Source organism: Schistocerca gregaria, chromosome 4, assembly GCF_023897955.1.
Source record: "Schistocerca gregaria isolate iqSchGreg1 chromosome 4, iqSchGreg1.2, whole genome shotgun sequence".
Classification (NCBI taxonomy): Eukaryota; Metazoa; Arthropoda; class Insecta; order Orthoptera; family Acrididae; genus Schistocerca; species Schistocerca gregaria.
Window position 1 is genome coordinate 267,499,091 of NC_064923.1, and position 27,520 is coordinate 267,526,610.

The following is a 27,520-nucleotide window of genomic DNA, read 5'->3' on the forward strand; positions in this document are numbered from 1 at the left end:
TTTGTTTGTGCCCTAAACAGTAGTTCCCATTACGTTGTCATCAGTTATGACAATCGTATTGCATGCAAGTATTTAAATTAACATTTATGGCGTTGAAATTAGTAACATATGTCTAAATATACCGAAACAGTGGAAATATTCTAATATGTGAGTCTGTTTTGCGCCGAGTTATTGGTGCATATAGCCATTGGAAAGAATTATAAGTGAACTTGTTCGCTCTTCGAAGTGCGACTGTTCAGTTAGATCACGACAATAATTTTTACTTGTCGCATTAGCTGTGGAGTCCACTGTTAGCAGTGGATCTTTGACGTGTGGGTGAAGATGTAGGTTGTAAACAAATCGATATTCAAATACGACGTAAAGCAGTGTAGTGTTATTAAAATGGAGTTTATTTAAGTTTGAGAGTGCTTTACCTGTCCCCGAGAAGAGTATCAGTTCTAGTAATATAAGTAAATGTACGTAAATGTATATATTGTCCTGGAAAAGTATTTGTCGGCGTTTGTTAGCGTGACCTGTGTAGAGTGGGAGGCTCAATTCATGTTTTTGAAAATAATACTATTTATTAACGATATATGTTCAATAAAAGTTGTTTCAACTCTTGCAGGAGTATCAAAATGCCCACGTACAGAGTTCAGAACCTTTATAACATATGTCTGAATAGCATTGTGTGTAATGTCAACTTTTGGTTGAAACTGAAGAAGGACCATGACAAAAATGGGAAGAAATACAGCCCATTTAGCGTCTTGCGTAAGTACTGAAAAAATTCTCTCTTAAGGTTCGTTATACGTTGTAGCGTATATATGCGAAAATTTGTCTATTGATACTCGTACGTTGTAGCGTAAATATGCACGGTGAACACATCGTGTCCGCTGTAAATGGTTTAAAGTCCTGGTAACAATAGAAATGTTTCACACTTCAGCGATTCTACTGGTAGTAAACTAAATGACAGAAATTTATATCTTGAGTTAAATATGGTGCCGAGTAGGTAGACACAATGTAAAACTTGCCAATTCTATAATTTACTCGTGCAATTTGTTAAACAATTAAGTTTTCCTCAGAGGCTGTGTTCTATTCAGGGAAAGTAGCTGACTTATTTTATAGAATATGTCATGGATAAAGACGCCATATAATGACATTTTAATTAATGTGGGAGGATTAAAAGCAGGAAATTTATTTTATTCTGAACTATTCTTCAAATTTTATAAATCCACACATGTAGAACTACTTTAATCCAGCAGTACGCATGTTAAGAGTTTTTATTGACTAACAAATTTTTAAATCAGTATGTTGTCTTTGAAAGAATAGCCTTGATTAGGATGAATGTAGTATGGGGAGCTCTGTGTACAATAAAGGGAAAAAGAAACAAATTATTATTATTATGCAGACTTTGTGTAATTTTGTGAGGTTATCTTTCTATTATTTTGTATATTTTCCAATAAACTCTCTAAGAGTATCGCTCAAGAAATTGTTGTTATATCAGAATTTAAAGCTAAAGTTACGTATTGGAGCTCACACCCCTGAAATCCTGGTTGTGGCGACAGACTGATCTGTAGTGCGGCTCAAAGTCTAATTAGGTTGGAATGTCACAGTTTGGTATGTAGTCAGCAAAGCCAGCAAATGTGAGAGCAGAAGATCGGACTGTCGTGAAAAATTTAGTAGTAGTTAAGCCTAAAGTTTGTGTGTGCCAGAGTGCAACAAGTTGTTGTGGACAACTGCATTACTGCCATAACAAGTGATACAATATTGTCTTTATATTGGACACAAAAATCTGAAGCAAAAGCAATGTCTAAATCTCTCAAAATACTCTGTACTCTGTTATCAGATAAGTGTTACATTCCATCATGATAAGATACAACCACGTACGGAGTATTACATGGCTTCAGTTTTGATTTTATTTAAGTTTTGGTTTCGGGAGGCGAAAACTACCTCCTCCGTCTTTCCCTGACATTCCCCTCCATCCCAAAATGTCATTGGCAGTACTGAAATTTTGTTGCATGCAGGTGAGTATTAACAAGTAAAATGAATATTAACAATACCCCTGTTAGTTACAGAGAGTGCAGGCTGGTAAGGCATAAATCTGTGGAGTGAAAGGACCTCATTATTGATATTTGCTTTAAATGGTTTATATAGTCCAAATATTGCTAACTGCCCAACTAAGCCTGCCAATAAACAATTGTCTTTTTGCTAGGATTGCAGAAGCTTCAGATTCCACTTGTCTTTGACCCATAGCATCATCAGTACGGCAGCTTTAACATGCACCAACAAATTGGACAAAAATAAAAACGCCACAATAACATCTACACCAAAAATAAGGTGAAACTAAACAGGATATCCATGGAAAATTGGGCGGGGACAAGCTAAAAGTACAACAAGAAAAACAAATAACAAAAAAATTTAAATTACTACATTCCACTACACTAATTAAACTACATGACTCAGACATTTCCCTTGAGCTATATAGCTCAACCATAGCTATCGACACCAAAAAATCAGCATCTACAACTCAGAAAAGTGGAACCAAGAACTCAAAAACCGAAATATCCCATAATCATTACATAGGTTAAAACACAACCAACCTACCATAAATAAACAACACCCACACCATCACAATTGCTAGAAAATAAAATCAAACAAAAATTACTTACCAACAAAAGCATCCAGCAATACAACCTAGGTTATGCAGGGGCAGACACATAATCATAGGGTTTCCTGAAGTAAGAATGCCATGAACTGCCAGCCCTTGTTGGTTGTGATGATATGTGGCATGCTGAACCTTGTGATGTAACCCCCTGAGATAGCCGTGGTCACAGGAGTGCCTCCAACCACCAGGTAAAGCAATCCACTAATGTTACCACGTAACAACAGCCATTGTAATATGAAAGGGGCCCATAAGACCAACACATGCCTGCCCAAATCTGGCTGAAGGTGTGCTGAATGATTTATAGACCAAGGACATGACAGCAGATTTTGCTCTGCTGACACCTGCCACACTGTTTTGCACATGTGTGACAATTTCTGTCAACCCCAAGCCACATCACCTTACTCTTCACACACACACACACACACACACACACACACACACACACACACACAGATAATGCCACATATTCATGTCATTGGAACTCTTGTCAACCGCATGTTGTTGCCACAAATGTGACATAACATATTCAGCAATAAGACTGTGTCAGACATCATATCGTCACCCATCTCAGATTGTAATGAAACACTTGGCAACTTCACTGTCCTAACCATACCTAACAAAAAGTCAATAAAAGTAATCAGACTTTTTTCCGCACAACGAACACCAAACTAATCAAACCTAACAAAAACGCTTAACACATAAACAAAATACTCAAGTACCTAAACTCAAAACCAAGTTAGCGCGATGACAGCCAAAACTCCAATAAACCCTATACCACGTGTTAAACTCAGTATGTCCACATCCACCACTACAGGGCAGATACATCAACATAACATCTACAAACGCAACCAACTCATAAACTCCAGGCCTTAGTTATGTCGCACACCACACCAATATTAACGTCACAGGTTAAGGGGACACAGTCGCGAGGGAAATCCCATAAGGAATCAATGCTAAAACAAGCAAACCTCAGGTACACTTTCTGAAGTAACTAATGGAGATAAAGACTTGAAACTTTCACAGTGTACAGCTGAAAACATCATTCTCAAATCACACAAAAAAATGGTTAATGTATTTTATATGTTTCACTTTTTTTGTTCTATAAGACAAAAAATTAAAATTTCTCTAAAAACACCTTGGAGCTTGTAAATCTGTTCTTTTCATCACTACTGGTCTATCTTTTTATGTAATTAATCAGCGCTGTATTAACAAGAGATACTGTGAGTCTGATGTCTGTAGCAGTCATAGGTTCTGAGAAAAGTGTACCAGAAGGTCAAAAATTGTAGTTTTGATAAAAATGGTATTAAAGTTTTACATGCAAGAAAGTAATGTACAATGTCATACATACACACTTTTATAACATTACAGGGCTATACTGTGGCTCAGCTTCTTGATCTTTCTTCTTTTATTTTATATTCTGGCTATCCTGGCCTCCTTGGTAGCATTTCCTGCAGAAATATCAGCATAACAGATACGGTCCATGTCAATCTTTTTCAGTCCCCTACCAAACAGCATCAAAAGCCTGACAGATAGTCAACCAACATTTAAAAATAAATTAAAAGAATTTCTAGATGACAACTCCTTCTACTCATTGGCTGAATTTTTAGATGTAAATTAAGGGAGGGAAAGAAACTAACTTCAGCATTAGTATCATGCAATATTTTGTGTGATGTAATATCTTGTACAGACATCTTTCATTAACCTGACACATTCCACATCATTACGAAGTGTCGTATTCATGATCTACGGAACAAGTATTAATCTAATCTAGTATTGATACCAACCTTTGTTCCCAGGAGACTTAATACATCAGTCTTCTGTGACACACCAGCATTGAAGCACATCACTGCATCATGAACACCAAATTTTAGCGTTTCTTTTCTAACAAAAACAGTTTTTGGTAGCCTTGTCCAAATGACTTTCAAACTTCCATTTGGGTTTTGAGTTTTTCCATGGAGACACTTTTTCAAGAGATCTTGTTGGCTAAGGTCTCTGAAAATGGGTTTCACAGCTTGCAGGATTTTTTGGAATTGAATGTTTGTGCTTGTAGCTGGAAGATGTAGCTGGGTTGTTGAATTTGCACCAGCTGTTAGGTCGCCGTGGGCAAAGGTTATGTTGTGGTTCCTCATCTGTTGAAATTTTATGAAAGAATATAGCCCAGATGGCTCTCCTCATTGCTTCTACATTGTTGCAGTTATATCTAATGGTCATACCATAATAAGTCTGAATCCTGTCTATTTCAGCCTTTCTCAGGCCCCCTTTACCACCTAACATTTTTTCCTTGCATATCTTTAGAAGTCGTGATCCCATTCTTTTCTGTACATGTCTTACACATTCCAGTTTATTAATTTTGACTCTAGGCCCATAAGGTTTATTTTCTACCACTTTCTGATAAGCCTTACTGTCCCCAAGATAGTCTGTATTGAGGATACCTCTTGACTGCACAGACCTTTTGAAAATGTTAGCAACACCAGCCACTTCCATGCCTCCACTAGAACCATCATAGTCCTTTTTGTACACATGTTGTATAGTGGGATTTTTGCTACAGATGTCACAGAACTTAGTAATAATTTCAATATCCAGAACCTTCCCAGTATCAAAAGAAGTTGCTGACACATTGCCATTTAGGGATGTATGCCCACGTTTCTGCCAACGAAACTAGCAGAAATTTGCCTTGGGTCAGATTTCGTATCATTCAACTGAACTGCTTCTTTGGCTGCTTTCAACATTGTAGATTCGCTTACCTCAGCTACAACTACACCAATAGTCTTGTTGTAAACATTAAACTTTCTTGGAGGTGGTAGAATGTTCATCACTGCACAAAGAACAGCACCTGCACTTCGCCCTTTTCCTATAGATCTAAGTGCATACACTAATATTATATTGATTTCATACAATCTGCTTCTTGTTACGTGGGATGACATTGTATTGGCAGTACAGCTACATTCCAAACATGTCAAAACTAAATTACAAACAATTCCCTTGGTTTTCACCACATCTTCGTGCAAAGTAATATTTCCACCACAGTTTTTACAATTTGTGTGTTTTTCGATAAGTTCACGTAATAACCTCGTGGAGATCAGAGTGTTTGTGTCAGTAACAACAGAAACACTGTCCACACCACATATTGCATTGTCACGCATTTGAGAGGCACTTTGAAAACCGGCAGCACCTAGAAGCTTCTTGCTTGAAGCACTGACACTTGCACTGACTTCACTTTCAATATTGTTTTCTGCCCTCTGTTCAAAACTAGCAGTTTCACGGTTTATTTTTACATATTTATTTTCACGAAACTTAGGCTTATATCCAAACTTCCTTATTCTACTCATTGTGTTATAACATTTCACAAAATCATTACATTTGTATCACCAAAACGTAAACAACTAGGATGAAGAAACTGACAAATGATAGTGGCCAATGCAGACAGGCTGGCAAACATGAGAATAACAATTCTCTCTTGCAACCCAAATAAAGAGTATTTATATCCGTGGAACATAAATGATTGTTGTACTATAGTAAATGCTGACTACTGTGCAAGACACAGCAAAAATGGTAGTGGCGCTAGTTACCATGCTTCACGAACAAATTAATAACTCCAAATCTAATAATCAGATTTGTATGAAACAAACGGCATTTTGTAGCCAAATAATTAGAGCATAGATTAAGATTTTAAAAAATTCGATTTTTTTGAGTCTGTTTGCGACTGTGTCCCCTTAAAGCAGACTGGTGGAATTGCATGCTTCCGTTGACTGATCTGATTTTATTATTAAATCTAAACCAAATGTATTGTAGCACCAGTATATTTCGTTCATTGATTTCAGATTCTCATGTGCAATTGTTCATTAATGGAAATTACCCATATGCCAGATCGTGCAGTATATTGATCTTTAAAAAGGGTACTAGACATCATTCAGAGGCAATAAGAAGCTTGGAGGTCTGAGAAAGTAATTTTTGCTGTATCAAAACAAAAATTCACTTGAGGAAGCTATAGACTTCCAAAGAGATGGGATGGATACCAAGTCCATACCTCCATGAGGCGAAAACATCTCCCCCCACCCCCACGACAGTCTCAATCCCCCCCCCCCCCCCTCCAAAATGTCATTGGCAGTGCTGAAATTTGCCTCTTGCAAGTAAGCATTAGCAGTTAATATGGTTTTTTGTAGTTTTATGAGAAAGTAATATAGCAGTCTAATTACCAGTTACATAAACAAGGTCCAATCTTTCTTCAACCGGTGACACATTGACTGCTAAAAACTAGTAATGGTAGAAACTGAAACATTATTTTAAGTAAATGAATTAGCTTACACAGTATCACAGTGAATCACATGAAATTTAACAATCTCCACAAAAATAGTTGAATATGAATATCTCTTTAAAATACATTATTTTAAACGTGGTGACTAGAAATTCAGACTGAAAGGCTGTCAAAGCTGATGCAGGTAACTACTTGACCATAATGTTTGAAAAACATCATACTAATAAAACCATGGCTTTTAAATAATCAAATACTGAATTAGAATTTGACCACATATCAAAGTCCCTGGTTAAAGAAAAGGGCACCTACCAACTATAAATTTCTTCTAACCAATGGGGAATGTGAATATATCCCTGTTAATTCCATAGTACTACTATTTCAATTACAACTCAAAATACATAATTAAAATTGTTCCTTCTGGTCCAAGGGTAGAAAAGAAGGGTTCCCAGTGCTTGGCTGCTGTGTTTCAAATTGGTAGAAATTGAAAGCCTTTGGAATGCCAGCGTTGCAAACAGGCACAGTTAAGTCACTTACACATAAGATTTTGGCTACAGCCTTTGTCAGAAAAAGGAAGAGAAATACCATTCATTCACACAAGTAAGCACACCTCATGTGCACATGGCCACCAACTCAAGCAGGTGTTGGCGATAATGGGTGTCCAAGCTGCTGGAGTTGGCGGTCATGTGTGCCTGAGGTTTGTATGCTTGTTTTATCACATATATGGTCTATTATAATGAATATCTACAAGATGAAATAACATTTCTTGTTGCCACAAACAAAAACAATGGTAGGACAGTGATCACTCCCAGGGGGAAAAAGCTGTTGACAATAAACATATAACTGATGTGATGCATTAACACATCTTGACATCCATACTAATGCCAAATAACAGGCAATAAAATTTATTTTGTGTGAAGATAATACGTGACTTACGAAGCTAACTTCTTAGGCTATGCTGCTGTGGTGCATTCTCTAGTTGTCAGAAGAAATGTTTTCTTAGGTTGGTACAGAGAACAGACTCTCTGCCAGGGGTGCATTAACCTGCTCTGGATGCTGTACAGATATGTTAGGAAATTGGAACAATGTTCATGAATCAGCATATTATATTAAAAATACAGTCAATTGGAATGTTGAAGTGTCCATCCCACATTCTCCAGCACAACTGGCGACGCATTTTGTTCCCTGTTACTGATGAGTGTTGTTCTAAAAACAAATGAAGGTAGTGGACAGCATAGCAAGGAGACAAAGAACCACACAAGTGACACCAATCTCACCTGAAGTATTACATAACTTCATGATGAACTGCACAGGTCATGGAAAACCTGCTACACTGGAAATAGATAAAAATAACTTGTAAGTTATTTCAAGGGGACTGTTGTTAGTTGCCACAATGTATACTGAATTTTATACAAACTTGATAGCTGACATTGTGAGGATATCTTTAAGGTTTGTCAGACTTATTCAAAGTGGCTCCTGACTTAACTTACAAACTGCATGTTTAAAGTTAGAAAAGTCCCTGATGACATGAAATCCACAGTTCTTGTCCCAGTTTATTATTCTCATAATATGTGTAGTCACAGAACTCTGTGTGAATGAGCAATCAAGTAACTACTTTGAGAATAATAATCTAATCTCTTTGTTCTATGACTGTAAGACAATCTGCTATTGAAGCTGTGAAGTCTGTAGTTACAGATTTTCTCAGATGTTTCAAAAGCTGTTCATTTGCCCATGTTGTGCTACTTGATCTGAGTAAAGAATTTGACACTGTATCACATGGTAGCCTAATATTAAAATTTGAAAATCATGACGTCAAGGAGGGCAAACTGTCATTAATCAAATTGTATTTTAGACAGGAAATGAGTTGTCACAGTAAATAATTGTAGATCGAATTCTGTACCAGTTACTATGGTGTAATGTATGCTGATGATGATGATACAATAATAACTAACCCCAATATATGTAAAGTGAAAAGAGATACAGTGACAAGTCTGCTCTATGGTGGCATAAAAATAAAAGCAAAACTGAAACTAAATACTTTTTCACCTAAACTATCTCTATAAATACTAATTTTTTGTATAAACTGACTGAAAAAGTAAATGAGTGTGAATCTCTCAGACTACTAGGAATCAATTTGGACCCATAATTGAAATGGAATGCACACCCAGAGAAATTGTGGATAAACAATCACAAATGATTTTCTTATTGTGCAAATTAAAAGTCTTTGTTAGTGAAGAACAGCTTCTGTCTGAATATTGTGCTTTCTTACAATCTCACTTTTACAAATACAAATATCGTATGGGACAACTGTTATGGTGGTAAAACATTGTTTATGTTGCAAAAGCAAAAGAGCAGTGATAAAAATAACAGGCATTACAGATTAAGATTCATTCCAACCAGAACTAAAAATACTAACTGCACCTTCCCTATGTATTAAAGCTTGCCACACCTCAATGAAAAACAGCCAGGCTCTTTTAACAAACAGAAGTGCCACCCACTTTTGTGGAACAAGAAACAGGAGTAATATAGATTTAGAATAAACTAGATTATGTAAGTACCAATATAGTAGCAAATTACTGGCATGAAGTTGTACAACAAACTACCTCTGATAGAGATCGACAACATAGTCATTTTGAGATATGTCTACTGAACCTATTAACAGTTAGGTTTATGAGTTAGAAAGAAACTATACTGGTATTCAAAATATAAATCATTATTTTCATGTAAAATCTAAATGTAACATGTAATTTTTAATGCAAAATCTTATTATTGTACAATTATCAGTAGCTGTATCATCCACATGATGAATAAATATGAAATACAGCTTGTGATGCAATACTTGGATGTGGTAATATTCTTAAACCATTTTTTGGCACCTCTCTCTACCATTGGTAATAACACCCTTCTGGAGGTGCTATAGCTTTCTGCACTGGCAGTGGCTTTTACCATGTGAAGGCCTATTATTCTGCGCTGTGGAATAATGTACTCGAATAGCTATGTGGTCCAGAAATGCTTGCGTATTTTTTTAATTTATTTCACATATTGTTACTGAAGTTCCTCCTTGGCTACAAAACTCAGAGTACAGTTCGCCACAGCTCTGCAACATTTGAAGAGCAAGACATAGGGATTTGACAGTCTGCTTTAGTTTTATGTTGCCTGTGTATGACCCAAGCAAAATTATGTACACTTGTTGGTGTGTATTGTAATCAATTTAGGCCTATGTCAAAATATTTCTTTACTGTCATTGATTAGGCCACAAATAACTTGATTCACAATCACTGTGTAAAACCATGTGAACTATTGTCTTCCATCAAAACCCAACTCCTGAAGCATACAAAGTGTACTTCATCCTGCATTCATCTGCAGAGTACATCACTCACTGTCTCACTTTGATTGAAGTTTTATAAATCTTCAGGAAACAGTGTCACTTGAGATCAGTACAAGGGATTGCTACTCGGAAGTGGTTTTTTTAAATGTTGGTATTGTCCGCCAAACGAAGCTTTAAAACTTGTCTTGGCTTTGACCAAAATTCATAATCGATTTAGATTTGCAAGATTTGGGGCAGAATGCATTCTTTAAGTAGCTTTCAATTGATTGTCATGCATAACATTTTACATAAAATGCATTTATTTCCCAAACTGTACAACATAGTCTTCTCCATGTAGAGCCTCTTCACCATTTATGCATTGCTTCAAATTCTGGTGAGAGCCACCGCTGCTGCACTCTAATGTTCTGGTGACTTAAAGTGTGGGTGTGATTTATACTGATTTATTTCCTCAAATCACCTTCCACTTCTTTACGAGGTGACTTACTTGGAATTTTGCAGCCCCTCTTCTTTACAGGATAGTCTGCTGCTGGAAAATCTCTTATCTTCATCTCCGTTGAATAGCGCTAGGCACAGCAACTTTTAAGGCTCTTTCTACGTATAAAATGAGTAGACATACAAGCTTTCCTTCTTGTCAGTTAACAATGTATTTGACTTTAATGCGGAACATAATTCACACTTTCTACATACATATGCAAATTTCTGTAAGTGTCTCATACCGTTGAACATTAGAACAAAATGAGTTACAGTTAAAAGAAAGTTGGCTTGACTACCATGACTTTCTTAAAATGAATCGGAAAATACGTCTTGGCTCTACCAAGGCTGAGTCAAGATTCTACAATAATACTTTTTCTACTGTTCTTGTTTCGAATAACAATAGTCAGTGACACAATAAGCACAAAGCAGCATAAAAACTCCATGGTTCTTTCTTACATACACATTAAAATCTCTGTGGATTGCCCAACAGGTACTTGTCGGTGCCGTTCGACTGCTGTGTCTGTTTCCTTTCCATGGCTGATTTTAAACCTGCACACACACACAAACATGTGACATGCACTAGGTAGAATTTTACAATCCCACACTCGTATCTAGAATACTGTGTGTTGGAAATGGTAGAAAGCTGAGTGGTTCTAGAATTTACACAGAAATTCTCAAATCACCACACCACCCCTAATCTCCATCCCGCCCCCTCTCCCCCTCCTCTTAACTATACACAACATTGAACAGAATTCATTATATAGTTTGATAAGAGATAAAATACAGCTTTAAATGAGGACTTTCCTCTTATTTTAGTTAAGAGATGAACATGGGCAGTTTTAGGGCAAAATTCGAGTTGTGTTGTATAGTGTCCAGCTCGGAACAAATATTTAATTGTGTGGTAATTTTTTTCCAGTGCAAAACCTTTCAGCAGCAGACGTTCACTATCAATTTGGTACTGTAGATAGCCCAAACGTTATTGAGTGAAGGTGTTGCGCGGCAGTGTGTCCTTTTTGATTCACCAGCTCTGAACTTTCTGAAAAATTAGGCAACAATTGACTGGAAAAAGGGTATAAAACACAATAGTAGACAAATGGAGAGCCTTGCAAGGTATTACGTAGAAAGACAAACATCCAGTTAAAATCATTGGATAACACATGAGAGACTTGATCTAATTTTCGAAAGAAGAAACCAAAAATGCAGCATATGAAGCAAACAAAAAGGAACACCGACATTTAAAATGTGAGATTGACATGACAGAACATGCAAACTGTCAGAACAGCAATGGTCAGATAAGAAATGCAGGGATGCAGAAGCATGCTTACCTCGGGGAATCATAGGTGCCACATACAGGAAGATTAAAGAGACCTTTGGAGGACAGAGCTGCGGTATGAATACCAAGAGCTCAGACAGCAAACCAGTACTAAGCGAAGAAGGGAGAACTGGAAGGTGTAAGGAATATATGGCGGGACTCTACAAGGGAAATTAATTTGAAGACAGTATTATAGAAAGAGAAGAGGATATAGATGAAGAGTTTGGAGATAGGATACTGCAAGAAGAATTTGACTGAACATTCAAAGAAACAATGCCCTTAGTGTAGATGACAATCCGTTAGAATTATTGAGATATTTGGGAGAGCAAGCCGTGACAAAACTATTCCACGTGTTGTGCAGTTTGTATGGGACAGTTCAAAATACCCTCACAATTGAAGAAGAATGTAATAATTCCAATTCAAAAGAAGGTATGTGCTGACAGTTTTGACTGCCACAGAACTATTTTAATAAATTATGTTCTCCAGCACTGATGTGTGAGTTGTTCAACACACTTCCAGAGCACTGTATTGACAATGAATAATTCACCACCAGAAGTCATCCATTTTGTTCACCATGCTTCCAGAAGAGACAGGACCTGTTACTTTCTGTGATGTAGTTGTAAATAATTTGTGCTCAACAAACATGAGTGTTGCTGAAAAAGTAAACAGAAGCCAACCCTAGGAGAAATTTTGAGAGGGAATCAAAATTTCAGGAAGAAGCAGTAAAAGTTTTGAGGTTTGCTGGTATCATAAGTTTTTTAGAGACAGAAAAGGACTCGGAAAATTGGTTGCATGAAAAGGATAGTGCCTAGAAAAGAGGTTATAAGATGAGCATCAACAAAAGTAAAACAAGGGCATTGTAATGTAGTCTAATTGAATCAGGTAATGCTGAAGGTAGTAGACTAGGAAATAGTTGGTGGGTTGTGCTACTTGGTCAACAAAATAACTGATGATGGCCAAGGCCTTTCTATAAATAAAAGAAGAAGGAAGTGTTGACGTATATTATACATCTAAGGTTTTGGAAGTATCTTCTGAAGATACTTGTCTTGAGTGTAGCCTTGTGCAGAACTGAAACATGGCTTGAAATACGGTGCTACAAGAGAATGCTTAATGTTATATGGGTAAATGGAGTAACTAATGAGAACACACTGAATCATATTTGGGGAAGAAAGAAATTTATGGCACAACTTGACTAAAAGACGGGACTGGCTGACAGGAGTGCATGTAGACCAGTCTTCAGACTAAAGATCACAACAACATACAGGCATTGCCTGTTAATTTGAATTTGATTTACAGGTGTCAGAAAACCATACAAGAGTGAAAATACACATCACAAGTTAAAATAGCATCAAATATTTTTAGAACAAGTCTTGCTTTCAGTGTGTGTGTGTGTGTGTGTGTGTGTGTGTGTGTGTGCGTGCGTGTGCGTGCGTGTGTGTGTGTGTGTGTGTGTGTGTGTGTGTGTGTGCGTGCGTGCGTGCGTGCGCGCGCGCGCGCACGCACGCGCAGTGTTGGAGAACTGCGATTCTGTTCATCTGCTATCCCTCACTGTGTAACACATTGCTTAGTGCTTAGTCTTGTCCATTCCTCAAACACATGTGTGGGATGATTTTCAAGAAACTGTCTGTACGAAGAGATCTGTTGAAGCATATGTACAGAACATGGATTGTTAAAGTCCATGCAGCAGGGATGAAAAATTATTGGTGTGGTTGTGGCAAATACCTACAAAGTTTGTTAAGAAGTGTTCAGTGTTCTTGGGCTTGGCAGCTTGCGTAAAGGTGGTGCACTACATTGTAATTGACAGCAGTTTTCATTTGCCAATTGTCCATCCCCAATTTCAGCTGTGGACTATTTTCTTTAGGTGATAATGAATTCACAAGATATTTCAAAATATTTCTCAATGAATACTTCCAAGTGATTGGCTCAGTGATTCTTTTCTTGTGCAACCAACTGGTTGTAAAGAGCAACCAGCCTCTCTTTTGACTGTATAGTTTTCAGTGTATGTTTAGATTTTAGACACATGTATGATTGAAGAAGTCAGGGGTCAGAGAAAGACGTAGATACAAAAGAATGCCTTACCAGGCTGGTTATTTGCTCATTTTAAGATTTCCTATACACAGAAACACACCTCACATGGCTAATTTGATAAAAAAGAAAAAATTAAATAATTGCCAACAAACTGAACTGAGATTTAAAAACGTAATACATCAAAATATGATTTGAATCGTGGAACTGCATTAAATAAGGGCAGTATACCACAAACATTGTGTCCTGGAAAATCATAAGAGATAAACCATAAATGAAAAAGCTTCCATACACATCTGAAGGTTGACATCTTGTTAGTGCAACCATTCTCTTCTACAGTTGGCTGTTCATTTCAGTTCCGTTTCATTATCACAACCTCTCATCTTATTCATGAATTCCAAATAATTCGTCCTAGGGCACGGATGGACAACCAGTGGCCTATGTGCCAGATCTGGCCCACAATTGACTTCAATCTTGCCCACAGAAGGAATTTGTGGGGGGGAGAGTGAGGTATTTCAGAATTTTGCAACGGAAATTTTTGGGAAGGCTATTGTAAAAATGTCGTAAGTAAAGAAAGTTGGGGTGAACAAAAGCGAATGTACTGTCAAAAATACAGGTTTTGAGGCATAATTTGTTAGCATGCCATGTTGAGAAATGGGTAGTGCTATTCATATCATTGCATTACCCCATAAATATTGCCAAGGACATTATGTTTTGATTTCATGTGCAAGGAGCATTGTTATTGTGTTATGTGACGAGACGGCCCTCAAGCTCGAGTAAGTATGTGAATCAGGCCCATGGGTCACCAAGGGTTGCCCGTGCCCTTGCCCATCCTCTTCCTTTCTTTCCCAGAACTTTCCCTTCAAGAATATTTATGATGAAAGTGTTGTGTGATGACATTTCCAGTACATTTCATTTGTCTCTCTTCATTTCCTTTAATAATCTGCTCTCATTTACTTCCCATAAGATGGGTTTCGTTTTCCTTCATGTACCATTTGTTTTTCTCATTGTCCACCTTATCCACATTTCACAAGCAGAAGATTCAAGTTGATTCCTTTCCAATTAACCGAGCCCAATTTTCTCTTCTGTAGAGCAGTGTGCTCCACAAAAATCATTTTGCAATGGATTTTCTATCTGTGTTCATATATTTTCTAGTGAAAATGTTTTTCTTAGACATAAATGCCTGTTTTACCAATCCAATTCTACTTTTTACTCCAATTAAGCATACTTTGTCCTCTGGACTATAGTGCAAATACAACAAAATTGTTTCCCCTGATTATTTCTGAATCACTTCTGGTGCAATCATTTTTTATGTTAGCCTTAACTTCTCCTAAATTTTTCTTTGCCCCACCATTACTTTTACTTACCATTTGTTCACTTCTAATTCCCATATTTTAAGGGTATCTGATAGCACATGTGGCATTCAAACGTTCCTAACGGGTGGCAGGTACAAAGAATTCAGTGAAATTTTTTAAAGTGCTTTATCTGAAAACTACCTTGAGCAGTTAAACAGAGAACCGACTCGTGGCGATAACATATTAGACCTTCTGGTGACAAACAGACCCGAACTATTTGAAACAGTTAATGTGGAACAGGGAATCAGTAATCATAAAGCGGTTACTGCTTTGATGATTTCAGCTGTAAATAGAACTATTAAAAAAGGTAGGAAGATTTTTCTGTTTAGCAAAAGTGACAAAAAGCAGATTACAGAGTACCTGACGGCTCAACACAAAAGTTTTGTCTCAAGTACAGATAGTGTGGAGGATCAGTGGACAAAGTTCAAAACCATCGTATAATATGCGTTAGATGAGTATGTGCCAAGCAAGATCGTAAGAGATGGAAAAGAGCCGCCGTGGTACAACAACCGAGTTAGAAAACTGCTGCGGAAGCTAAGGGAACTTCACAGCAAACATAAACATAGCCGAAGCCTTGCAGACAAACAAAAATTACGCTAAGCGAAATGTAGTGTGAGGAGGGCTATGTGAGAGGCATTCAATGAATTCGAAAGTAAAGTTCTATGTACTGACTTGGCAGAAAATCGTAAGAAATTTTGGTCTTATGTCAAAGCAGTAGGTGGATCTAAATAAAATGTCCAGATACTCTGACCAAAATGGTACTGAAACAGAGGATGACAGACTAAAGGCCGAAATACTAAATGTCTTTTTCCAAAGCTGTTTCACAGAGGAAGACTGCACTGTGGACCATTTCCTTTACTTACAGTGACATGAATGCACAATGTATTTCAAAATATTTTGTGCTGTTGGAATTATTCATCGAATTTCTTGCCATGTATCTTCAAGTGATTAGTTCCTTGTTTCTTACCTGCTTTGAACTACTTAGTGTAAAGAGCAATCAGCCTGTCTGTTGATTCTCTCTTGGAGGATGGGGATGACACCATCCACATCAAACTAATTATAACAATAACAGAACTTTCATTCTGTTCAATGAGCATCAGAACTGCTGAAACACACACAAATTTTAAGTTCTCTGTCCTAATAGTCTTTTCAGAAATGAAGCACTATAAACTTCTAAGTTGTATGAATATAAAATCCATCTTCATTGTGATTTAATTCAACAATGAAGTAACAGTGCAATTGGAACTGAAGGAATTCTTCCCTATGGAACTGATTGATATTAATGATTTCTAAGAAACTGCTAAGTACGTATTAGATGTATGCATCTGAGACACAAAGAGAATCAGTGGTAGCAGAGCACATCCTAAATGAAACATTTGTTTGATTTTGAGAAAACTATGTTGTTGTGCCAAGCCATTGGTTATTAGGACAGAATAACAAAGGAATCAATTGAAGTAATCTTGTTAATGAGATTGAGGGCTATCAATCTGCAAGCTGTGTGCAACTCTCTGGCACTCACACTCAAGAGGAGGGGTGCCCCTCGTTTATAAATATGGCAACATCTGCAGGATCTTGACACTTAAGCAGAAGATGATGAATACGTCTCTCATTGAGACACAATGGTATTTAACTTCGCCACCCAGTTAGGAACCAGAGAACTTTCAACAAATCTAAGATGGTTACACTAAAGTGTTACGCAGACAGGAATGTTGTTGTCTTGTCTTGGTTTTGATCTTGCGGAGTTAATCAGTATTTGCCAAGTGTCATATCTCATTGCTAATTGATGCCTGAACTATATTTCATTTCAGAACAGAATTGTCCACCTTAAGATAAATCAATCTGCTTTGCAAATTGCTTTACATCTTTTCCTCACTGATCCCTGTTCTTCCTCTATTATCATTATGAAATTTATCAGGAATTCAGTTGCCTGTTACATCACTGCAACACATTGGGCCTGTTCACATAGCTGAAGGCTCTAATACTCATTTGTGTAGTGGAGCTCAACTCAGAAGTTACTGGTTTGAGTACTGGCAGTAAATAATTTTCATCCCTATTATTGGCGAGGGGAGGGGAGTGGAAGGTCATGGTGTACAGCTAGGGATTACCATACTCAGTGCCAATGTCCTGGGTTATATTCTCAACCTCTCCAAAGTCTCACAGAAGGAAGGCATGTGACACTGTTGGTGGTGGTCTGTCCATTGTAAGGAGATGCTAAGCTTGGCATTGCTCTTAGTCTTGGTACTATTGAAGAGGAGTTCTATGTACTAGTATTTGATGTCATCCTCTTCTTTCTTTCAACATGATACAGTGCCAACATGACTCTACAATCCGTACACACCCATTACAGTTGACTGCACTTTACAGATATACATAACTCTCTCAATTTGCAAAATAAAGATGCCATTGACCACTGTGGAAGAAAAACGTTTCAAGTTGGGGTGCTGAACTTAACCCTCGGTCTCACGTCCAACCATTCAATATAAAATAATTAACCAAGAAAGCCCACAGTGTGCAAGGAGAACATTCACTGGCAATCTCTACAACTGAACTGTCAAGTATATTTCATAGTGGAATGATGAAAATACATAATAGAATGTAATTGTCTGACTATAGATTATTGAAGGGTTGCTAAACTTTTGGCCACAGTCCTGCTTCAGATATAACGTGCACAGATGTGAAAAACATTTTTTTGGTTATGACTTCTATTACTGGAGGCAAGTAATAATTGAACTAACAGTGAGAAAGTTGACAAATGTGGAGGAAAGGAGATGTTAGGACGGTGAAACTGAAACTATTTAGATGGGAAGGAGGAGGATATGGTGCTGTTTAGAAGTGGAGACAAATCAGAGGACGGTTAGTAGATGTTAAATTGAAATAAATTTCAGATAAAATGATTAACCAAAAATAAGGGAGGTTTAAGCAGCCTGAAGATGACCACAAACACTGTAATTTCTGCTATTCTAAAAGATCTTTTAAAATTGTCATATTTATCAGCTGGTTTCCACACTGAGATTGTAAGATGAGATTAAACTTTCCTCTCAAAGCATAGATGAATTGAGAAGACACAAGCAGTAAGAATAGTAATGAGTGACGCTGTTCTGCATATGCATGTTTAATAGCTTTTATTCATTGTTGTTGTAAATTTTTACTTGTTATAAAATGAATTCCCTGCAATGACGTATACACAGTATGACAGGAGGTGGTCATTGGTCATTCATTACAATTTAACACAAACATTTTTGTCATTAAATTGATTCTGTATTGGTGTGACTATTGTTCGTGAAATGTAGAAATTCCACTGATGTCAGCTTCTACCGTATTTAAACTGGTGGTTGGGTTCCCTGAGTCAGTGAACTCGGCAAGTAAAATTAAGCCCTGAATATGGATTCCTAAAGTAAAAACAAAAAGGGTCAAATTTTGTAAGATTAGAGTAAGAAGTTCATACAGTTTACCTACCAGTACTAAACTGACTTCTAGCGAGATGTCTGGCATTTCACATATGATGTACAATTTGGTCCAGAAAGATTTTTGTTGTTGTTATGATTCCAAGAGTTCTTATTGGCAATTTCAACAGTTTTGTTAGAATGTGCTACATTGTCAGATGTTCCTAGAGGCATTTAATTAATATGAATAAAAGTGACCCCCTTCTAGCTTTCTCTATTTCGCTGGAAGGTGCATCCTCTTAATCATAATTTATGCAAGCAGAGGCACTGAGCTTAAAAAAGTTCCAGATGAATGTAATTAACAATTTGTGATATTACATTTGTGCTGCAGTATTACATTTGTTAGATTATTTTCCTCCTTTGTCTTGTAGCTGCATCATTGGAGCAAGAACTGCTGGATACTTATGTGCGCATTCATAGTTTACCTGACAGGTATAACTTCTGGCTGGAGCATCAGGAAAAGTGGAGACTGTTTATAACTGAACACATCAGTAGACTTGCAATAACAGATTACACAGAGAAGGCAAGCCTCCTCCATATTGCTGCAACATGTAGGGTGAGTAAACTGTAATAATGTGTGTATATTTTGGATTGTAATATTTCTGGAAGTGATTGTTATCTGCTTATGTTTGAGTGTAGTCAAATGTAACATATAAATGTATATTAAATGCTATATTTAATTTTTTGGGTTTGTTATTCTCACATGTCACTATTTACTGAGTTCTGTCTAATTTCAATAAATCATAACCATTTTAAATTTTGTTGCAGAACCTGAAGTATCTTGACATCAAGAATGTATATGAAGCTCTCCCATGTCTCAAAACAATAGCACCTTGTTTGAAAACAGTTGTTTCACTTAACTTTGTGACAATGGCACATATTAACAGCACCACACTGAAGTATATTCGGAGTCATTGCCCAAATCTCAGGTATAGCTCCTTCTCATGTTTATTGTGTTGTAGTGCAATATCAGTAATAAAATAATACATATTAACAGTAACACATTTTCCCTGAATTTCAGGTTTCTTGGATTACGATCATGTGTTCTCAATGACAAAGCATTGGGGCATCTGAAGCATATAAATACTCTCACAGAGCTCGACATAAGGGACACAGAGGTTACAGCATCAGGCATATGTCTTGTTTTAAAACACAACCCTCAGCTGCGTAGCTTACATCATCCAGAGGTAGTGCGTGGGCTCTATAAAATGCATTCCTCTCGAACTTGGCTGGTACGTGTAGAGTCGAGTCTCTTGTCTTCTACTATGATGTCATATCAGTTGAGAGACATTGAGTTTGAGATATCAAAGAAGGATAATCCTGGAATGTTGGCTGTAGTTGTTTCATCATGTCCAGCTATTGAGAGAGTCCGTGTTGAAGTTGATGCCAGTGCTCCAGCTGACTCACTCGCACCTTTAGCGAAACTTCAATATTTGACAGAGCTAGATGTCCAGTGCTGTGGTGACAGTACACACAAAGGGTGGGATGACCCTGCTTCAGCTGCTATAAATCTGTTTGCTTGTAGTATTGTGCCAATCTTAGAAGCTCGTGGCAGAAATCTGTATGCTTTCACACTGGAGGGAATTGTTTCTGTTGATATGCAGCTGATTGAACACCTCTGTCCTAATTTAGTAAGCTTAGGTTTATACTACAACTCTTATTTGGAAGAATCATTTATTATCCCTGAAGATTTGACTCTTTCAAAGCCATTTCCTGGGCTTCGCAGACTTCTATTTGGCTCTAATTCTGGAGACAGTGATTTTCCATCAGAATATTTGGAATGGCTGCTGTCAAATCAAGATTTGGAAGAACTTTCTCTCTCTGGCTCACCTCTTTTTAATATTGAGTTATTCAATAACGCATTTGCAAATTCTTCTGCGTATCCAAACTTACGTCGTCTTGAATTAGATTACTGCAATGTGACCGCCGATGTTATAATAGAGTTTTTATATCATTGTGGTCGTAAATCATTACGAGAGCTCAGTATTTGTGGCCCATTTGTAAGAGAACAAGCAGCACCATCTCTTTGTTATATACTCTGTGAAAAATTGGATGTTCAACTTGAGGCATACTTTTATTCATTTGTGAAACTGAAAAAGAGACTAGTTCGATACAAGCAGGATCTCACTTGCATCAGGTAATGTATACTATCACTCTGTTTTCATCTGTGCTAGTTTATGAATATAATGTAGTTCTAGAAAAGCAAGTGTTTCATATTAAATTTTAATAACTATGTAATTTATATAATTGCTGTAGAAATATTCTGTAAACTACTTCCTATTTTTCTAAGTGACTTTTTTAAAATAAGAGTAGAGTGGAGAATTTACAATAAGCAACATACTGTTACAGTTATTTTATTCGTGTCACTCTCTTTTAGTTTGATCTTCAGGAAATAGCATTAGACTTTGTATATTTATTTATTTTGACTTAATGAGTGTAAAGATAAAATAAACATATAACATACGCCAATTTAATCTTGCATTGTTTCAGTTCAGAATTGGACATGATATCACTTCACAACAATTTCGACCATTGCCGTCTGATAGAGTTTATTGATCCTAACTGATGCAGTGGTGAGTCTTGCAATTATTAATTTGTTGTTTGTACTAGTCGTTACCAAAAGAGTGACTGTGAGATAAATGTTAAAGATTTGTCAAGGAAGTTACATACCCTTCTCTGTGATTATGGAATGTGAACATATCATTCTTTTCCTAAGCCAAAGAAATATCATTTTCAGTTAGATCATAAATTACATATTAGAATCAATTATCCAGAAATCATACATCCATTGAAATATTTGAAATCATTTTTTAGTTTTGCCAAAGATGTTACTAGTCTCTCTATTGAACAAAATGTTTCAATTCATATTAAAATAGTAATTCCACTATTAAAAATTTTGTACTTTATAAGTAACTGGATGGTTAAAATTATTTGTTATTTTTATATTGTGAACATTTGAACATTTTGTCAACTATTTTGACCAGGGAAAATATTAAGATATTTAGCTTCCTTAAACAACTCATGTATATCAACTCAGTCTGATGTAGAATTGTTATGAGTTCAGATACTTCTGATATACGTGTTTGAAACACTTTCTTCTTCCAAAGTATGAATACTGCAAGTTTTTATGCACATTTATACAACTGTATAAATTCATTCCCTGCATATGAATTTGGTGAAGAGGCTGTTAAATCTCAACCATACACTAGATAATGTTTATGTAAGAAGGAAATGTGCACCATTTGGAATTGTGGCCAAAGTATCCAGATAGTGTCCTATTCACTGCTAATTTAGTTTTTCAACAGTTTCCACCTCACCTACCAAAAGAATGTCCACATTTAAATGTGAACACAACTAATGCAGTGTTTTACATGACCATGCTCAATTTTGATAATCCTAATTACTGCTTCATGCACATAATTTGGATCCAACTCATATTTTAAAGTCAGGATTCCAAGTGGGACAGTGTTTGTGTTTGACAAAAATGTGTGCAGTATTCTAAAACTACTTACATATTGCAGTTGCCCAGTGTATTTTTTGGAGTACTGTGCCAGTACGCGCAGCATCTCGATTATAGACATTTGTGTCATTATTTACTAATTTCTATTTAGGGAATTGTATGTTCAGCATCAGACTGATGTTGTTGTTATAGAACGTAGCATCAGTAAATGTAATGGAATATTTGTATCCTGGTAGTACCTAAATGTGGTTGTATAATTGTGCAGTTTTATTGATATTTGAATTCTGCTAAATGTAAAAATTTTAGCTGAAATGAAAGATAGAAAGAATCACAGGGAGAATAAACACTTGTAGCACTACTTCATTTGAGATCTTGGGAAACAGATAATTTGCAGAAAAGTGATATGTCAGCAAGTGAAATATGCAAATATCTGTTTACTCGTAAGTTCATGAAGAGGAAATGTGTTTTTGATGCTTGTTATGACTATTCTCTTTTATCTTTTATGAAAATGAGCACTGTATAACAAAAATTGTAGCACAAAGTGGACTATGTGTCAGATTTTGTTTAAAATATAATAGTGTATCTAAATATTTATTGATGTAAACTTGTTATGAAAATGTCAACTTGATGTTCAGTGTGTAATGGAATGTAGTTACCAAACAAGAAAATAAGTAGGTGTAGAAAGCTGTCCATTGGTGTTATATCTGAAATACCGTATCTTGCATACAGTTGGAGATATGCTTAAAAATGAAACAAAAAAATACTGTTGCCATTATGTTTTGAAGTCTTATTTGTTGTATTGAGTTAAGCTGCAAATGTACTGTCAGAAAAAGAAATAAATTCCTAATTATTCTTGTAAACAACTTCAGGTGGGCTGTTGTACCTTGATGGGAAACTATAATTAAAAACATTTGTCTTAAGTGTAATATTCTTCATATGCAACACAGCTGGGAATGTATTATATTTTTCCAGTTTTCCAGTGTCCTGTTTGTAATATGATTATTTATAAATTGAAAATTTGCTTTACTTTTATTATTATTATTATTATTATTGTTGTTGTTGTTATTGTTGTGAGTTCAGTGGATTTGTGAAAATATTCACACTTAAGTTTGTGAGCACAGCTGCTCATCTCCATGTAATTTGGTCTATATGTGCAATGTGCACATACACCCACAAATTATCACTCAGTGGTGATAGTTCAAATATTCATTTGTGGTAGTGATTGGTTGTTGGAGACAAACCACAATAGTTTACCATTTCTTTTGTGGGCAAAACATTACAGCTCCTAGTCATATATGTAATTAAGGGGTATAAGATTGATTTGTAAAACCTGGTTCCACATTGTACAATGCTATGTTAAATGAAAAGTAGAGTACTTTTTAGCACTTTGTACTGTGTTGCAGTGAAAAACTTACCTTCATGTGCATAAAGCTGTTATGCCCTATTTAGCAACCTCCTTTGTTGTTCAGAAGTCTGCAGAGAAGTTGGGTAGCTGTTGATAATGTTTCTTTCAGGAGATGAGTTCAGTAATATGTTTGTGGTTGTGTTTTGTGGTCATCTTCATGGTGACAGTTAAAGAGAAGACATTCCTGTTGAATTTTACACTTTATTATTAATAGTTTCTGCTACATTATACTAATATTTCATGCTAAAATGTATTAATAATGTTTGTGTCGAGGACCAAAGTCTTTGAAAATGGTTCTGTAGTATGTAGTATTATCTGAAAAGGTGCTCTGAGCAAATCTGGTCTTTACAACATGGTGTGTCATGAAAATGTTGGTTTTGGTGTTTTTGTTATAAAACACAACTTCACCAGGAACATGGTGCTGTTATGACACTTAGAACTATTTCTTTATCTTTTAATATGGGAGTGGATGATGTTAAGTGAGATATCCTGTTCATAAATTTGCCTGACCATTATCCTTTTAGGGCCTTTCTGGCATGATTAAGAAAAGGTATAATATTGATCAACATGGATATTCACTGAAGCACACAATTTATGTGTTGAATGCATCTTGTATTTTATTTGAAAATGTAAACAAATACAATCTCCATACAGTTCTTTGTGATCTCATGAAAGTGACCAGTAAATTTCAGACCAAACACTGCTGATAACAGTTGCAAATAAATGATTCCAATGTATTAAAAAGAAATGATAGCACCCGGTTCTTTGAATAGACAGCCAATTTTCACAGTGTAATTTTGTTATTTTCAGTTGCAGTGAGAATGTATTGAGCAATTATAAATACTTGCCTGGGGAAGAGTGACACTGCCTCATTTAATCTCCTTCCTCCATGTGCTTTCCCAAAATCCATTCCTGTCATATCTGGCATCACCATCTCTCCTCTTTGTTGTAACAGATCTGAAAGTATATAGTTGCTTTTTTTCATATATTTTAATATAATTTTATACTTTATAAGAAAGCTGTTTCAATAGCAATATTTTTTGACTTGCATTTTATTTTATGCAATTTTTCTTGCACTTACGTGGTTAACGGAAGGAATAAGATAGACTTTGTTGTATTTATCATTCATTTTGGCAACAGCCAAAGGTGTTATCCATGAAACTGATATTCAGTGTTTTATTTTCCTTTACTTTTCATGCGAGACACACTATGTGCTTGTGCTAAAGTTAGTAACTGTTGTCTCATGTGTCAGTATAGTGTATGATAATTTATATTTTTGTATAAAGTGGTCTTACATTTGTTTTATAAGGCAGCTGATAGATGAGTGATTTGCTTAGTGATACTTAAGCTTGTGCTTTCAAAACATTTGATCTCACTTTTGTCATTGTCACCTTTTCAGCTACTTCTTTGTATTCTTTTTTTTTTTTTTGTATCAGGTCTAAAGTTTTGCTGTTAACAATGTGAATCATTTAACTCTGTAATGTATTTTACCATCTTGAATGCAAATGCAGCTGCAGCTTGATGGAATTTTTCGAGACCTTTCCATTGTTATGTGCAATCTCTTGTAATTGTATTATTTGTTTATGGTCTGATTATTTGATAGATTTTACCATATGATAAAAACATTTATTTCAATAAAATATTAGTTATACACATTACAAGTGTGGAATATACGGTAGCACTGTGGCACTTCCTGTGGTGACTGTTAAAATGATGCATGTGATTTTTAAAATGCCTAAAATCATGAAACAAAATTTGTTTGAGTACTATGCTTCTGCTCACAGACACAATATTAATACTTCAATGGAATAATTTGTGTTAGGGAAGATTATCATCACCATTGTTTAAAAGTCCTCTTTTTTATTCATTGTGTGTATTATTATGCCCCGTAAGCTTTGTATACAGTAATGGACCATCATGGATGCCAAATAACTGTGGTTCTAGGAAAAACAGCCATTCATCAGGTAAAAGATGCATTTAACACCTAATAGTCACATAAATATGATGATGCTTGCTCTAGCTCAACCATTGAACTCTCATACATATTGTGCATGTATGAAAAACACACACACACACACACACACACACACACACACACACACACACGGTCTCCTCAGTACAGAAGTGTTTGTACGTATGCATGCGAATTTTTGAGAGAGAGTCTAGTCACGCAACATAAAGGAAGTGTACATGAACTACAATTTTCATTGTTATTGATTGTGTCCAGGAAATAGTGGGCAAAATCAGTAACAAAATGTGCCATGCTATGTAGTCACTTTTCAGTACAATAAGTTTATTTTACTTTTTCGTATATTTATTCCAACAAGTGTTAGAAATTCAAGTTACATGGAGCAATTTCTTGAAAAGTTTTCTTTTTGTGTGTGTTCTAAGGTGCTCTCATGTATTTAGCCTAATTACATGCTTAAAATGCTGTATATAAATGTATGTGGTGCTTCATAAAATCTTAAATTGCTCATTTGTAGTGTTTTGTCTTACACACCAAAACTAACTCTATTGTACTGTGTATATTTTATTTTATCCTCTTTTTTTGCCTCAAACCTGTTTAATGTTGGCAGCCCTTACCAATCTTAAGATGAAAACTGGGAGTTGTTTTCAAGACTCATGTTGTTAGAGAATGCTTATATCAAGTGAAAGTGAATGTTACATTTTGTAGTTTCCTTTATTGTTGCAAATGAAAAACCAGTTTTATTTTGTTGCAGTTAGCTGCAATTTGTTATAAATATTGACCATTAATGTTGAAGAACTGTAATTCATGTGTAAATGTTGCAGTATGATGGTTCTGCTATGTTGTTGTTGTTTTTAAATAGCAAGGCCTTCACTAATGGCCATGGTAATTTCTGTCATTTCTATTATTCAGTCACTGTGATATAATGTGTGAGCTTACTCTTATTTAAGTGAATGGTCATTCGTTATATAACAAGGCTGGAAGTATAATGCTACAGTTATTGTAATATATATGTGCTGCTTACAACATATTGCTGTAATATTACCAAGTAATAAAATTTCTTCAAGTATATACACACTTCTGTTTGTAATATTGTAGTCATTTGAAAAGGAATAAAGAAAACAGTAATCATTCATGTAAGTTAAGCGACAATACACTCTGCAGAGAGGGTGTGAAATAATTCCTGGGCATCCTACAGGAGCCCTTACTTGACTCTGCAGGGGGTGGGGGTTCAGAACTTACGCTTTGAAACCATTCTATTTTGAGAGTATTAAATGTTAGTAAGACTTGTTTATAAATGACACTAAGTTAGTTAGATATTTACATGTTCCATAGATAATTTGAATGACTCTTTTTGTCAAAATAATGTGTAAATAGAAAGAAACTTCCACATGAGAAAAATATATTAAAAACAAAGATTCCAAGACTTACCAAGCGGGGAAAGCGCCGGCAGACAGGCACAATGAACAAAACACACACACAGAATTACTAGCTTACGCAACCGATGGTTGCTTCTTCAGGAAGGAGAGGGAAAGACGAAAGGATGTGGGTTTTAAGGGAGAGGGTAAGGAGTCATTCCAATCCCGGGAGCGGAAAGTCTTCCCTTAGGGGAAAAAAAGACGTATATGTCTGCTTGTGTCTGTGTATGTGTGGATGGATATGTGTGTGTGTGTGTGTGTGTGTGTGTGTGTGTGTGTGTGTGTGTGTGTGCGAGTGTACACCTGTCCTTTTTTTCCCCCTAAGGGAAGTCTTTCCGCTCCCGGGATTGGAATGACTCCTTACCCTCTCCCTTAAAACCCACATCCTTTCGTCTTTCCCTCTCCTTCCTGAAGAAGCAACCATCGGTTGCGAAAGCTAGT

General features: G+C 36.1%; 1 protein-coding gene across 2 annotated transcripts; it reads left to right on the forward strand.

Moving 5' to 3' along the window:
• The first annotated feature begins 237 nt into the window (after positions 1 to 237).
• On the forward strand, positions 238 to 26,732 carry LOC126266923 (uncharacterized). Of its 2 annotated transcripts, none has more exons than XM_049971614.1 (6): positions 238 to 455; positions 605 to 747; positions 19,202 to 19,386; positions 19,599 to 19,759; positions 19,852 to 20,967; positions 21,326 to 26,732. In XM_049971614.1, coding segments are annotated over exons 1-6 (1,668 nt in total). In that variant the 5' UTR covers positions 238 to 453; the 3' UTR covers positions 21,387 to 26,732. The 2 variants fall into 2 exon arrangements, with proteins under 2 accessions (XP_049827571.1, XP_049827570.1); XM_049971613.1 differs by having other exon boundaries at positions 240 to 455; positions 21,321 to 26,732.
• Positions 26,733 to 27,520: the final 788 nt, after the last annotated feature.